Source organism: Rhinoderma darwinii, chromosome 4, assembly GCF_050947455.1.
Source record: "Rhinoderma darwinii isolate aRhiDar2 chromosome 4, aRhiDar2.hap1, whole genome shotgun sequence".
NCBI lineage: Eukaryota > Metazoa > Chordata > Amphibia > Anura > Rhinodermatidae > Rhinoderma > Rhinoderma darwinii.
Window position 1 is genome coordinate 264,576,088 of NC_134690.1, and position 17,021 is coordinate 264,593,108.

The 17,021-nt window shown below is 41.5% G+C and overlaps 1 protein-coding gene across 2 annotated transcripts in view; it reads right to left on the bottom strand.

The window, feature by feature from the left end:
* The window catches only part of LRP11 (LDL receptor related protein 11), an 83,795-nt gene that overhangs the window by 26,151 nt on the left and 40,623 nt on the right, over positions 1-17,021 (bottom strand). The window contains exons 5-6 of one of the 2 annotated variants that reach the window (XM_075862437.1): positions 15,026-15,226; positions 4,560-4,616 (exon numbers count right to left, since the gene is read on the bottom strand). In XM_075862437.1, the coding sequence (XP_075718552.1) occupies positions 4,560-4,616; positions 15,026-15,226 (258 nt within the window). The remainder of the gene's footprint in view (positions 1-4,559; positions 4,617-15,025; positions 15,227-17,021) is intronic. The other variant, XM_075862439.1, reaches the window with a different exon arrangement.

Genomic DNA, 17,021 nt, shown 5'->3' on the forward strand with positions numbered 1-17,021 from the left:
GACACCAGACCCAATGATACAGACGAGCTGAAGGCCGCTATCAAAGCAACCTGGGCTTCCATAACACCTTAGCAGCGCCACAGGATGAGCGCTTCCATGCCACGCCCCATTGATACAGTAATTCATGAAAAAGAAGCCCCGACCAAGTATTGAGTGTATATACTATACATACTTTTCAGTAGGCCAACGTTTCGGAATTAAAAATTATTTTTGAAATTGGGCTTATATAATATTCTAATTTTCTGAGATACTAAATTTGGGGTTTTCATTAACTGTTACCATAATCATCAACATTAACAGAAAAATATGCTGGAAATAAATCATTCTGTGTGTAATGAATCTATATAATATATGAGATTCACTTTTTGAATTGAATTACTGAAATAAATAAACTTTTTGATATTCTAATTCATTAAGAAGGATTAGTATACACTGTTGCAGGTCTGTAACAATAAGGCCGGATTTACACGAGCGTGCAAAAGGTACTTAACGTTAGCCGCGTATGATGTGTGGCTGCGTGATTTTCGCGCAGCCGCCATCATTATGACACTCTGTATGTTTGTAGACAGAAAAGCACGTGGTGCTTTTCTGTTTTCATTCATACTTTTTACTGCTGTTGCGCGAATCACGCGCGTCACACGGAAGTGCTTCCGTGTGCTGCGCGTGATTTTCACGCACCCATTGACTTCAATGGGTGCGTGATGCGCGAACAACGCACAAATATAGGACATGTCGTGAGTTTTACGCAGTGGACACACGCTGTGTGAAACTCACGGACAGTCTGCACGGCCCCATAGACTAACATAGGTCCGTGCGAGGCGCGTGAAAATCGCGCGCGTTGCACGGACCTATTATACGTTCGTCTGAATAAGCCCTTAGTCTTCTCTTTCCGTCAACCTGGATCACTGTGAGGGGAGAGTGAGGAGGGCTATAAGGCTATATTCACACGATGTGAAAAAAGAAAGGCTGTTTAATGTCAGTTTTTCATGGCTGTTTTGCATGTGTCTCAAAACTTGAATCCATTTCCCGGCCATCCAACCGTTTTTAACCACCATTTGCCATCTGTATTTCACGGCCGTTAAAAAAAAAAAAAATGGATGAACTTTATTTGTTAGGGTTTTTTTTCTCCCAACCCCCTGAAAACACCATAGTGCCAATGTTGATGATGCCGCAATGCCCCTGTAGATAGTGCCACAGCGCCCACTGTAGATAGTGCCCACTGTAGATAGTGCCACAGCTTCCACTGTAGATAGTGCCCATGTTGATAGTGCTACATTGTCTCTTGTAGGTAGTGCCCATATAGATATTGCCACACCCCTCTGTAGATAGTGCCCTGTAAATAGTACCACACTCCCCCTGCAGATAGCATCAACGCCCCCGTCGATAGCGCAATCCCTCCCGTCGATAGCGCAATCTCCCCTCTTCGATAGCGCAATCCCCCCTTCCCGTGTAGATAGCGCTACCTAAGCTCCCTCTAGGAGCTGAATCCCCAGCCAGAGCATCGGCAACATTCTGACCGAGGATTGCGCTCCTAGAGTGAGCCCCTGACGTCACTGTCCATATATGGACAGTGACGTCAGGGGATCCTCCAGGAGAGGAATCCCTGGATGTAGCATCGGCAAAACTCTGCTGGGGCCTCCGCTCCTAGAGGGAGCCCCTGACGTCACTGTACATTACAAGTGGGTTTGCACTATCCACAGGGGTATTGTGTGTGGCGCTATCTACAGGGGGATTGTGCTAACTACAGGGGGTTTGTGTGTGGCGCTATCTACAGGGCGGTTGTGTGTGGCGCTATCTAGAGAGAGATTGTGTGTGACGCTATCTACAGGGGTGTTGTGTGTGGCGCTATCAACAGGGGGTTGTGTGTGGCGCTATCTACAGGGAAGTTGTGTGTGGCGCTATCTACAGGGAAGTTGTGTCTACAGGAGGGGTATATTCCGGCCATCTCAAAGACCCAGCAGACAGGAAAGTGCAGCGCTGCGGCCCGTCCGTAAAGTATTTACTGACCGTAAATACTGTACGAATATGTGCATGGGGCCTCAGACCAGCGTATTACAGATGATATTGCATCAGTATATCGTCAGTATTGCATCAGTATTACAAATCCGTATTACTGATGGACTGTCTTCTAGGGAGATAATTGAATGACAAAAGACAGACACTTTAAAGAACAAATGCAATACTAATGACATACGGCTGACATACGCACCAAATACAGATACATCCTTATTTTAATCACTCTGGTTGTGTGTGGCGCTATCTACAGGGAAGTTGTGTGTGGCGCTATCTACAGGGAAGTTGTGACTACAGGAGGGGTATATTCCGGCCATCTCAAAGACCCAGCAGACAGGAAAGTGCAGCGCTTCTCACAGTGAAGCAGCACTGCACACATTAAACCCCATTCCAGGCTGCCAACATTTATATATGTTAAAACTGCACGGGGCATCGGCAGTTGGAACGTATATAGCTGTATGGCTGTCGTGAAGGGATTAAATAAAGTCTCCATGTAGCCCCAGCCATAAACCCATTTCATTTACATACCTTTTAAAAAGAGGTACTCATGATAATATAGGTATAATTTAAAAAAATGTTTCAAGTCTCATTTTTAAAGAATTTTGCAATATTAGGTTTGAAGTAAATATAGCATAGTGAGACACGCAGGCCTAAAGTAAATTACATATCACAGGATATATTGGTAACAATCTGTTAGTAAAAAAGAAAGCAAAAGGAGGTATTGATGTATGAATATACAAAAACAGGTTCCAAAAAAATGTGTGATATAAGGGCACTAAAAGCAGTCTTGACACAATATATCTGAGAATTTATTTTATAAGGAGAGCTATGTTATGAATGTGAAGGTAATTTAAGATAAAAAAAACTTGTTTAAAACATAACTAAAGTGTTAAGAATTCTCTATAGGGTTTCCTAAGTAATAAAATGGCTTAAAGGCATGAAAGGCTTAGCTATAGGGCCTCAGCAGACAGTAGCACACATGAAAGGCTTAGATATAGGGCCTCAGCAGACAGTAGCACACATGAAAGGCTTAGATATAGGGCCTCAGCAGACAGTAGCACACATGAAAGGCTTAGATATAGGGCCTCAGCAGACAGTAGCACACATGAAAGGCTTAGATATAGGGCCTCAGCAGACAGTAGCACACATGAAAGGCTTAGATATAGGGCCTCAGCAGACAGTAGCACACATGAAAGGCTTAGATATAGGGCCTCAGCAGACAGTATCACACATGATAGGCTTAGACGCAGTGATTTAGCACAGTATCCATATACTTACCCTCTTTGCTCCTGAATTGGGTCCTCTTCAGCTACGGGAGCAGCACTGGGTCCTGACACCGTTCAGTTTCAGGATATTATGTGCGCCGCGCTTACAACGTACTGGCCCTGGCAGAGCGGACGAGGACCCGACTCAGGAGCAAGGATGGTAAGTATGCAGAGATGTTAGTGTAGTAACAGGGGTTCGATCAGTTTACTACATGGGCCCCAGTAACTGTTAACAGACGTAGTGTGGGGGGCCATGGTCTGTTGACCGCAAAAAGAAGCAATGGTATGCCTAGTTGTTGGCTGAAAGAATTCAAGAGAGGCCTAAATGCCCTACTTGAGTATATTAAAAGTTATGTTAATAGATTACTGTAGATGGGTCATTGATCAGGGTATTTATTCTGATTGCCATATTGGATTGGGGAAGGAATTTTTCCCTAGGATGTGGAAAATTGGCTTTTGCCTCATGGGAGTTTTGACTTCCTCTGGATCAACATTGCAGAATAAAAGGCTGGACTGGATGGACATATGTATTTTTTTACCCTTACTAACTATGATTATAATTACTATATTATTTATACATATTGGGGTTTATGTTACTCTCTGTTCACACTGCATCATGATTTGCTAATATTTTATTATACGTGAGCTCTAATATTTACCTGCAGTCCTAAAACTTGATACATCATAATGTGTCAAATAACAAATTCAACTCTGCTACATCCGTATATTTTATTTAATTACATTCACATTTTGGATACAGAAGAACTTTGTCTAACGATAACTACAACATAAAGTTAATTATAATTCTTTAAATTATATCATAGTATTATTATAATACTTATTCTATGTGATATGTAAAGGGTTTCCCATGACTTAAATATTAATGGCCTATCCTCGGGGTGGGCCATCAATATTAGATCGGTGGTGGACTGATCCCCGAAACACCCACTGATCACAGGACTCACTTAAATGGGACTGACCTGCAATACCTGGCACATCCACAACAGAATGTACGGCGCTGTGCCTGTGTAAACAATAAAGGGGAAGGCACACACGGTAGCGTCACGGCCCCACCATTTTGCTGATCGGCCGGGGTCCAGGGGATTGGACCCCCATCGATAAAATATTGATGGCCTATCCTGAGGATAGGCCATCAATATTTATGTCCTAGAAAACCCCCGTAATGCTTGTACAATATATGAACATATTAATGAATGTTATGTGTGTAATATAATAGCAGGACAATAAAGCAAATTATCATGTATAAAATCCGCAATATACCTGGTACCGCTTCCAGGCTTTCTCTTGAGTCCAGCGTTGTATGTTGTATAATGGCTCCTAAACACAGGCACAAATCACAATATCTTAGAACAGATATGTTCCACTGTTAATATTACATCCATATGAACTATAATAGACATTATACGTTTAACCTCTATAAATTACTATTCCCTGCCTTGCATATCATTTTTATACATTTTTATGACAAGTAGGCAGCTATAATGTATTTAATTAGCTCTGTGTAAATGAGAAGTAGGGAATTTGGAGCGCTGTATGTATTTTGGACGAGAGTGCAGTAACGTATGATTTTGCAGATAAGTTTATAGTTAAAGAGGCTCTGTCACCACATTATAAGTGCCCTATCTCCTACATAAGGAGATCGGCGCTATAATGTAGGTGACAGTAATGCTTTTTATTTTAAAAAAACTATCTATTTTTACCACTTTATTAACGATTTTAGATTTATGCTAATGAGTTGCTTAATGCCCAAGTGGGCGTATTTTTACTTTAGACCAAGTGGGCGTTGTACAGAGGAGTGTATGACGCTAACCAATCAGCGTCATGCACTCCTCTCCATTCATTTACTCAGCGCATAGGGATCCTGCTAGATCCTTATGTGCTGTCTTATACTAACACATTAACAATACTGAAGTGTTTAGACAGTGAATAGACATTCCACGGGATGTCTATTCACAATCTCTGCACTTCGTTACTCTGTCTGTGGTAGTTACAGCAGAGGACGCGTAATCTCGTTGTAACCTGTCATTTACCGCGTAATCTCGCGAGAGTACGCGTCCTCTGCTGTAACTACCACAGAGTACCGAAGTGCAGAGATTGTGAATAGACATCCCGTGGAATGTCTATTCACTGTCTAAACACTTCAGTATTGTTAATGTGTTCGTATAAGACAGCACATAAGGATCTAGCAGGATCCCTATGCGCTGAGTAAATGAATGGAGAGGAGTGCATGATGCTGATTGGTCAGCGTCATACACTCCCCTTTACAACGCCCACTTGGTCTAAAGTAAAAATACGCTCACTTGGGCATTAAGCAACTCATTAGCATAAATCTAAAATCGCTAATAAAGTGGTAAAAATAGATCGTTTTTTAAAATAAAAAGCATTACTGTCACCTACATTATAGCGACAATCTCCTTATATAGGATATAGGGCACTTATAATGTGGTGACAGCCTCTTTAAACAAAGGGCCATAGTTTAACCCCTTCAGGACTGAGCCGGTTTTGGCCTTTAGCACGAAGCCGATTTTTTCAAATCTGACATGTCACTTTATGTGATAATAACTTGGGAATTCTTTTACCTATCCAAGTGATTCTGAGATTGTTTTCTCGTGACATATTGTACTTTATGTTAGTGAAAAAATGTGGTCGATAAATTCAATATTTATTTGTGAAAAACACCAAAATTTACAGAAAATGTGCAAAAATTTGCATTTTTCTCAATTTAAATGTATCTGCTTGTAAAACAGATAGTAATACCACACAAAATAGTTAGTTTTTCATATACCCCACATGTCTACGTTATGTTTGCATCGTTTTTTGAACATCCTTTTATTTTAACAATGCTACCAGGTGTGTGTCTTGTGCAATGTACGCATGCCTTGAGCAGTTGTTTGAGGGTGAATATCTCTGCACTAGATGAACGCATGTTGTGTATTTGGAAGCCCAGGTATTGGATCTAAATATGCAGTTTGCAACATCTTCGGAGCATTGCAAACCTGGAGAGGAGTTTAGAGCTCACCGAGCAAACACTGGCTAGGGCCAGCGAGATGGGGCGGGTGGAGGGTGGCAAGCTCAGGATCCAGAGATTAGTAGCAGGGTAACAGTTAGAGGAAGGGGTAGGGCAAAAAGTGGCAGGGAGGATAGTCCTGAATTGGCACAACCTAGTAAATATGCCTGTTTGGCTGATATTAGGGATGCAAGTCCAGGGCCAGCATCGCTACAGCAGGGCGTTGCTGCTAGCAACCAGGCCAAGGACTGCTGTAGGATGGATGGAAAGTAGGAGTGCAGCAAAGGTCAGACAGATGCTTGAGGTAGTGGATTCTATTATTAGGCGGTTGTCTGCTGGGTGCTCGGGTTCGGCATATTGCGGATCGAATAGACAGCGGGAGATGGAGGGTCCTTATAAAATAATTTTAGGGAACTAGGAGAGAAGCTCAAGTCCAGGACCTCCAATGTAGTGTTTTCAGAAATACTACCAGTGCCACGAGCATCACTAGAAAGATAGTGGGAGATTGGAGAGTTAAATTAGTGGCTTAGAAATTGATGCAGGAAGGAAGGGTTTGGGTTCATGGAGAACTGGGCTGACTTCTTGTTGTCTGCTACAGGCTTTAGGGTAAGGACGGGCTGCACCTAAATGGGGAGGGGGCAGCTGTGCTGGGGGAAGGAATGGTTAGACGGATGGAGGAGCTTTTAACCTGTTAGTGACCGCCCATTAGTGTTTTTACGGCGGCCACTAACAGGCTTTATTCCGAGGCAAAAGCTTTTTTACCTCGCTGCATCGGAATAAATAAATAGAGCAGGGAGCCGTTAAATCTCCCTATTCTCAGCTACCACAAGTAGCGGAGAGCAGGGAGCAGCCTTGTTTTAACGGGCGAGATCGATATCAGTACCGATCTCGCCCGTTTAACCCCTCAGATGCGGCACTCGATAGCGAGCACCGCATCGGAGTGGTATTGGAGAGAGGGAGAGAGCTCCCTCTCTCACCCCACCGGCACCCTGAATGAGATCTCAGGGTGTCGGTATCTTCTATGGCAGCCGGGGGGCCTAATAAAGGTCAGGTCTGCCACTAGTTATGTCTGGCCTAGCAGATGCCTGTCCGTTTTATATGGACAAGCACTAATACACTGCAATACCAAAGTATCGCAGTGTATTATAAAAGCTATTGCATCATTGAATAGTGAAATGCCCTAGTGGGACTAGTAAAAAAAGTTTAATAAAGTTAATAAAGCAAAACTAAGTGTGAAAAAAAATGCAAAACCCAATTTTTCCCCTTACAAAATGCTTTATTATTTTTTTTTTTTAAATGTTGCACATATTTATCGCCGTGTCCGTAATGACCCCAACTATAAAGTTATTACATTATTTAACCTGCACGGTGAATGATGTAAAAAATAAAATAAAAACAATCCAAAAATTGCTGTTTTCTGTGAATCCAGCCTTAACAAAAATGTGATACAAAGTGATCAAAAAGTTGCATCTACTACAAAATGGTACCAATAAAAACCAAAAGTCGTCCTGCAAAAAAAAAACCCTCATACAACTGCATCGGCGGAACAATAAAAAAGTTATGGCTCTTGAAATATGTCGATACAAAAACAAATAATTTTGAAAAAAAAGTGTTTTTACTGTGTAAAAGTAGTAAAACATAAAAAAATCTATACAAATTTGGTATCGTTGCAATCGTAACAACCCACTCAATAAAGTTATTGTGTTATTTATACCACACTGTAAACGGTGTAAATTTAGAACTGAAAAAAGTGTGGCGAAATTGCTGTTTTTTTTTCTAAACCACCCCCAAAAAAAAGTTAATAAAACATAATCAATAAATTATATGTACCCCAAAATGGTGCTACTAAAAAATACAACTTGTCCCACAAAAAACAAGACCTTGTACAGCTATGTCGTCGCAAAGTAAAAAAGTTTTATATCTCTTTAATGAGACAATGGAAAAACGTAAAAAATTGCTTGGTCATTAAGGCCTAAAATAGGCTGGTCACTAAAGGGTTAAACTAGGATCTGGGGGAGGGATGGTGGGGATACACGAGTGGGGTTAGAGTAAATAGGGAGTGGGATACAGAAGGGTTTAATGAGGATTTAGTGGGGGCTGGGGTTAGCAAGCCGAATAGGGAGGAGACTAGGAATAAATACGGACCTAAGAAAATTAATGGTGTCGGTAAGATCAAATGTATGCTGGCGAATGCAAGAAGTCTTGCAAGTAAAACGCACGATTTGGAGATTCTAATGACTGACATGGATTATGATGTAGTGGGCATAACAGAAACCCGGCTGGATAAAAGCCATGACTGGGTAACAAATGTGGGGGGCTACACCGTATTCAGAAGGGATAGAAAAGATAAAAAAGGTGGAGAGGTTTGTCTGTTTGTAAAATCCAGCTGAAGACCAGTCCTGGATGAAGACATTGGGGGAGGCTGTGACAGTGTGGAGTCATTATGGGTAAATATTCATGGAACGGTTGATAACGGTAAACTACTGCTTGGAGTTTGTTATAAGCCACCAAACATAGGGACACAGGCTGAGGATGAAATGCTGCAACAAATACAAACGGCAGTAAATAATAATAGGGTCCTTATTATGGGGGATTTTAACTATTCTGATATTAATTGGGACATAGAGGCCGCTGGTTGTGCTAAAAGCTGGAAGTTTTTATACACAATTCAAGACAATTATTTCACTAAGTTGTTTAATAAACCAATCAGATAATGTGCTGGATCTGGTCTTATCTAATAGACCAGACACAATATCAGATGTGGAGGGTCGTGAGCACTTGGGCAATCGTGACCACATCATGTTAAAGGCAAGGTGTCCTGAATTTTTTTTTTTTATATATATACATATATATAATATTGCTTTTAGTGTGATATTAAAAGAAATTTTATTTATTTGTGTTCTACTTATTTTTTTTTTCTTACTTTTACTTCTCTATGGGGACTGCCATTTTTTTTTCATCTCTGTATGTGTCGATTAACGACACATACAGAGATGGAATACGGCACATACATCACCATAGAGAATGCGAACGGGAGGCGTTCCATTCACTGCAGCGTACGCCGTTTGTGTGGGAACGGCGCATGCTCCGCTCCCACACAGACCAAAACTAAGCTCGTTAGCAGAGCGAAATCCGGCGCCATTTTCATGTGGACCGTCAGATGACGACTTCCGGCCGCGGCTTCCGGCCATATGTTCAAGGAAGCGAAGGCGCAAGGAATAGGAGCGGAGGCGGCAGCGGCGGCAGGAGCAGGTAATTTATGTTTGTGTATGTAATGTGTGTATTATGTTCGTGTATGTTCGTGTAATACTGTCTGCTGAGCACTGTATCTAATCCTCCTACACTGTGCATTCGCTCAGAAAATGGTGGCACACAGTGTAGGAGGTTTGAAGATTCAACCCCCTCCTTCTCCTGGCACTAGCCAGAATAAGGGAGGGGGGATTGTGTGAGGACACTAGAGCGAGTGTGTCTACCAAATTTGCAGCATAAATCAATGAGGTTGCTTTACCACATTGACCATGCTGCAATTTTGGGAACTGCTCCCTCTAGTGACCAGCACATGGAAATGTTATAAATTAGTATCTAATTTATAATATTTCCTGACTTGTGAAAAAATAAAAAAAATTAGAACAATGTGTAATCACTCAAATAATGATTGTTTAACTAAAAAAAAAAAAAAAAAAAATTTTCTAGCGACACATTCCCTTTACGTTTTGACCCGTTCTTGCTCCTTGACGTACTATTCCGTCATGGTAACCACATCGTTCGCGCTCCATGACGGTATAGTACGTCACGGGAGGATCGGCCATTTTGGCTGTCCTCCCCACACATACAGGAGCTGTGACAGCTGCTGTCTCGTTCTGCAGTTGCCGCAGCTCCTACAGCGGGAAATGATCGAGGTGTCCCCGCTGATTAACCCCTTAGAAGCCGCGTTCAATAGCGATCTTGGCTTCTTAGGGGTTAAACCACCATCGACGGCCCGCTACATGATAGCGAGCAGCGATGGTTGCTATGGCAACCGGACGCCTAATAATGGCGTCTGGCTATGCCATCTACGGAAGCCTAGTGGGTCCTGACAAAGTCAGGACCCACTATGCTTGCTGTCAGTGAGCAGCTGACCGCTCTAATACACTGCACTACGCATGTAGTGCAGTGTATTAGAATAGCGATCAGGACCTCCTGCCCCCAAGTCCCCTAGTGGGACAAAGTAATAAAGTAAAAAACAGTTGTGTAAAAATAAGAAAATAAAAGCTTTAAACGTAATAAATGTAAAAATCCCCCTTTTTTGCCTTATCAGTCCTTTGTTATTAATAAAAATAAATAAATAAACGATACATAATTGGTATCGCCGCGTCCGTAAAGGCCTGAACTACAAAAGTATTTCATTATTTATCCCGCGTGGTGAACACCATAAAAGAAAATAATAATAAACCATACCAGAATGAAAATTTTTTGGTCACTTCACCCCCCCAAAAAATGGAATGAAAAGAGATCAAAAAGTCGCATGTACCTAAAAATGGTTCTGATCGAAACTACAGTTCGTTACGCAAAAAATAAGTCCTCGCACGGCTTTATTGATGGAAAAATAAAAAAGTTCTTGCTCTTAGAATAAGGCAACACAAAAAGTGAATGATTTTTTAATAAAAAGTATTTTATTGTGCAAACGCCATAAGACATAAAAAAAAACTATAAACATCTGGTATCGCCGTAATCGTATCGCCCCGCAGAATAAAGTGAATGTCATTTATAGCGCACGGTGAACGCTGTAAAAAAAATAGAATAAAAAACAATAGTAGAATTGCTGTTTTTAGCCACCACGCCTCTTAAAAATAGAGTAAAAACTGATCAAAAAGTCGCATGCACCCCATGAAAACTACAATTAATTCCTCAAGGGTCTAGTTTCCAAAATTGGGTCACTTTTAAGGGGTTTCCCCTGTACTGGTAACTCAGAAGCTCTGCAAATGCGACATGGCGCCAAAAAACCAATCCAGCAAAATCTACATGACAAATAGCGCTCCTGCCATTCTGAGCTCTGCTGTTTGTCCAACCAGCAGTTTATGACCACATATTGGGTATTGCCGTAATCGGGAGAAATTGCTTTACAAATGTTGGGGTGCTTTTTCACCTTTATTCCTTGTCAAAATTAAAAATTCGTACCTTTTATCGGAAAAATTTGATTTTCAATTGCACAGCCTAATTCCAGAAAATGCAGCAAAAAAACTGTGGGATCTAAATGCCCACTATACCCCTCGATAAGTTCCTTGAGGGGTGTAGTTTGCCAAATAGGGTCACTTTTTGGGGGTTTCCACTGTTTTGGCACCACAAGACCTCTTCAAACTGGACATGGTGCCTAATAAAACGGAGGCCTCAAAATCCACTAGGTGCTCCTTTGCTTCTGAGGTCGGTGCTTCAGTCCATTACCGCACATGTGGGATATTTCTCAAAACTGAAGAATCTGGGCAATAAGTATTCAGTTGCGTTTCTCCGATGAAACCTTCTGTTTTACAGAAAAAAAATTAACAAAAAGGATTTAAAGAGCTTAATAAAATCTGTAAAAATGTAATAAAATTAGCAAAAATACAAAATGAAAGGCAGGTGGCCAAGGATAGTAAAACAAATCCCAAAAAATTCTTCAAGTATATAAATGCTAAAAAGCCAAGGTCTGAACATGTAGGACCCCTAGATAATGGTAATGGGGAGTTGATCACAGGGAATCAAGAGAAGGCAGAGTTACTAAATGGTTTCTTTAGCTCTGTATATACAACAGAAGAAAGAGCAGCTGATGTAGCCGGTGCCAGTGCTGTTAATATATCAGTTGATATACTGAATTGGATGAATGTAGATATGGTGCAAGCTAAATTAAATAAAATAAATGTGCACAAGGCCCCGGGACCAGATGGGTTACACCCTAGAATTCTTAAAGAGCTTAGTTCAGTTATTTCTGTCCCCCTTTTCATAATATTCAGAGAATCTCTAGTGACTGGTATAGTGCCAAGGGACTGGCGCAGTGCAAATGTGGTGCCTATTTTCAAAAAGGGCTCTAGGTCTTCCCCGGGTAATTATAGACCAGTAAGCTTAACATCCATCGTGGGGAAAATGTTTGAGGGGCTATTGAGGGACTATATACAGGATTATGTGACAATAAATAGCATTATAAGTGACAGCCAGCACGGTTTTACTAAGGACAGAAGTTGTCAAACTAACCTAATCTGTTTTTATGAAGAGGTGAGCAGAAGTCTAGACAGAGGGGCCGCTGTGGATTTAGTGTTTTTGGACTCTGTAAAGGCATTTGACACTGTCCCCCATAGACGCCTAATGGGTAAATTAAGGACTATAGGTTTAGAAAATATAGTTTGTAATTGGATTGAGAATTGGCTCAAGGACCGTATCCAGAGGGTTGTGGTCAATGATTCCTACTCTGAATGGTCCCCAGTTATAAGTGGTGTACCCCAGGGTTCAGTGCTGGGACCACTATTATTCAACTTATTTATTAATGATATAGAGGATAGGATTAATAGCACTATTTCTATTTTTGCAGATGACACCAAGCTATGTAATATAGTTCAGTCTATGGAAGATGTTTGTGAATTGCAGGCAGATTTAAACAAACTAAGTGTTTGGGCGTCCACTTGGCAGATGAAGTTTAATGTAGATAAATGTAAAGTTATGCATCTGGGTACCAACAACCTGCATGCATCATATGTCCTAGGGGGAGCTACACTGGCGGATTCACTTGTTGAGAAGGATCTGGGTGTATTTGTAAATCATAAACTCAATAACAGCATGCAATGTCAATCAGCTGCTTCAAAGGCGAGCAAGATATTGTCGTGTATTAAAAGAGGCATGGACTCACGGGACAGGGATGTAATATTACCACTTTACAAAGCATTAGTGAGGCCTCATCTAGAATATGCAGTTCAGTTCTGGGCTCCAGTTCATAGAAAGGATGCCCTGGAGTTGGAAAAAATACAAAGAAGAGCAACGAAGATAATTAGGGGCATGGAGAATTTAAGTTATGAGGAAAGATTGAAAGAATTAAACCTATTTAGCCTTGAAAAAAGATGACTAAGGGGGGATATGATTAACTTATATAAATATATTAATGGCACATACAAAAAATATGGTGAAATCCTGTTCCTTGTAAAACCCCCTCAAAAAACAAGGGGGCACTCCCTCCGTCTGGAGAAAAAAAGGTTCAACCTGCAGAGGCGACAAGCCTTCTTTACTGTGAGAACGGTGAATTTATGGAATAGCCTACCGCAGGAGCTGTCACAGCAGGGACAGTAGATGGCTTTAAAAAAGGCTTAGATAATTTCCTAGAACAAAAAAATATTAGCTCCTATGTGTAGAAATTTTTCCTTCCCTTTTCCCGTCCCTTGGTTGAACTTGATGGACATGTGTCTTTTTTCAGCCGTACTAACTATGTAACTATGATTTTCTGACAAAAAAATGAAATATGTAAATTTCACCTCTACTTTGCTTTAAATTCCTGTGAAACACCTAAAGGGTTAATAAACTTTCTAAATGCTGTTTTGAATACTTTGAGGTGTCTAGTTTCTAAAATGGGGTCTTTGATAGGGGTTTCTAATATATAGGCCCCTCAAAGCCACTTCAGAACTGAACTGGTACCTAATAAAAAGAGGCTTTTGACATTTTATTAAAAATATGAGAAATTGCTGCTTATGTTCTAAGCCTTGTAATGTCCTAGAAAAAAAAAAAGAATGTTCAAAGGAGTGTAAAAAAAATGTTAAAAGTTAAAAATAAAAAAAAAACCTTTTCCCATTTTTCCCCAAGCACAATGTAAAAAAAAAAAAAAAAAAAAAAAAAAATTTGCATCACTGCGTCCGTAAAAGTCCAAACTATTACAATATAGCATTATTTGACTAAAAAAAGTAAAACCCCAGAATCATTTGTTTTTTGGTCGCCTTAGAACTAAAAAAATGTAATAAAAAGTGATAAAAAAAATTGTATGTACCAATAATAACTACAGTTCGTCCCGCAAAAAATGAGCCCTCACACCACTCAATCGATGAAAAAATATAAAAGTTATGGCTCTCAGAATGTGGTGAAACAGAACTAAATTTATTTTAACAGATCGTTTTTTCTTTGTAAAAGTAGTAAAATATGAAATTTTTTCTTATTTTCAGTTGTCTAAAATCTGGGTGCATCTTATAGTCCGAAAAATGCGGTATGTAACTATGTTATTAAGGAAAGAAAACTACTGTATGGTAAGTCAAAGCTACAGCCGTTTGGGTCTATTCACACTGCGTTCACAGTGCACGTCAGAGATATACATCAAGGATTTCCCAACGTATACCTCTGAAGTATGCCACTGTATAGGCGTTCAGTGCGTATACGTCAACCATTGGCTTCCATGTAAAAAAAAAAACTTTGGCTATTGTTTAGACTGCTATTTGACTTTGTTCCCGATATGTACCTGATCTTGACCTCTGCGTTTTTCCTGGATTACGCTCCTGTGGATTTGTCCCTTATTTCAATTGGTTCTACCCCTGGCATCAACTCCTAGCCATACTCTTGATTATGATTCCGTCTGATCTTTTTGCTACAAATCCATTGACCCCTCGCTACGTTCCTGGCTCTGCTACACCGTACCTGCCTCCACTATTCTGGAGACTGCGACCTGGGAATCCAACCGGGGAAGTCCAAGCGCAGTATACGGTTTTTGTTGGATTCCTCTTTACGGTATAAAATGTCCTACCTGACTTGAGCATAGTATCTCCATTCAGTTCCTCAAGAAGTGTCTGATTTTTTTCTGTCTTGGAGGACACAGAAGTCTTCTGCCCCGTGACTCTTGCTTTATCCACAGCAGAATCCTTTACCTTGTCAATCTCACGTCCAGAGTCTGCACGGTTGTTCGTCTTGTCAGATATGTGAATCACCGTCTTACGACCAGAACTGACTACATTAAATATAAACGGCTTGTTATAAACCAGAAATATGAACATCAGTACCCAAAGCCAAAAGGTCAGTGGTAAAAATACAGCAAACTGTATGTGCGCATTATGTGATTTTTATTGATCTAAATCATAATAATAATCTAACGTTACCCAATATGAGAAAGGAGTGTAGGAAAATTTAGCTGGCAGTGTCCTCATAAGTGTCAAATAGATGAGACATTTTATGTGATACTTGGATTAGAGCTGTGACATTAGCATATTCATGACTTGTTATTCTCATTCTACAGAGACATTTGACATTAAGAATGAGAAAATGTCACATAAAATTTACACTTTTTTCATAGTACCAACTCCTGACACCATTATAGGACATATCTGGGCCCTTTGCCATTTTAACTTTTACAGTTATACCTTTCACATCTTGGTATATGTTTAAATGCTCTATATATTGTAAAGGATCTGCCAGGCACAGCTTCTTTATCAACGCCCATAGGTAATCAGTCTGCACCTGCTTCTAGGTCTGCGAGACTGATTCCATCTTCCACCACTCAGGATGGCAGGCTTAGGAGTGGGAGAGCCTATCGCAGCCTGGCCAGACGGAGCTAGCTCCCGCCCTCTGTCTATTTATACCTGCCTTTCCTGTTCCTCCTTGCTTGTGATTCTTCTCTGTTGGTTTCCTGGCCCTGCTGCAGCTTCTTGTACTATTTGTCCCTGCTTCGTATTCACCCTGGCTTGCTGACTACTCTCCTGCTCTGCGTTTGGTACCTCGTGCTCTCCTGGTTTGACTCGGCTTGTTCACTACTCTCCTGCTCTGCGTTTGGCACCTCGTACTCTCCTGGTTTGACTCGGCTCGTTTACTACTCTTGTTGCTCACGGTGTTGCCGTGGGCAACTGCCCCGTTTCCCTTAGGTTCTGTGTTCCCTTGTCTGTTTGTCTGTCGTGCACTTATTGAGTGTAGGGACCGTCGCCCAGTTGTACCCCGTCGCCTAGGGCGGGTCGTTGCAAGTAGGCAGGGACTGAGTGGCGGGTAGATTAGGGCTCACTTGTCTGTTTCCCTACCCCCATCATTACATAATCACAAGCCCATATACCTAGTCTACCCTGGTCCCTGACACTACTATGCACCCCCTTGAGACCCTGGCTCAGCAAATGCAGGGTCTCTCCCTACAGGTCCAGGCTCTGGCTCAGAGGGTCAACCAGCCTGATGCTACCATGGTAGTGCCCCTCACCTCACCTCTTGAACCCCACCTCAAGTTGCCTGACCGGCTCTCAGGGGACCGGAAGACTTTTCTCTCCTTTCGGGAGAGTTGTAGGCTCTATTTTCGCTTAAAGCCCCACTCCTCAGGTTCTGAGAGCCAGTGGGTGGGTATAATTATGTCCCGGTTCCTGGAGGGGCACCAAGAATGGGCCTTCTCCTTGGCTCCTGACGCCCCTGAACTTTCCTCCGTTGATCTTTTCTTTTCTGCTCTCGGACTCATTTATGACGAGACTGACAAGACTGCCTTTGCCGAGAGTCAGCTGGTGACCTTACGTCAGGGTAAGAGACCTGTTGAGGAGTATTGTTCTGACTTTAGGAAGTGGTACGTAGCTTCTCGGTGGAATGACCCTGCCTTAAGGTGCCAGTTTAGGTTGGGCCTGTCGAACGCCCTGAAAGACCTGCTAGTTAGCTACCCCTCGTCTGACTCCCTAGACCAGGTTATGGCTTTAGCGGTACGACTTGACCGACGTCTCAGGGAAAGACGACTTGAACGTCTTGGTGTTTTCTCCTCTGACTCCCCCATGATGCCTCCCGAGGTT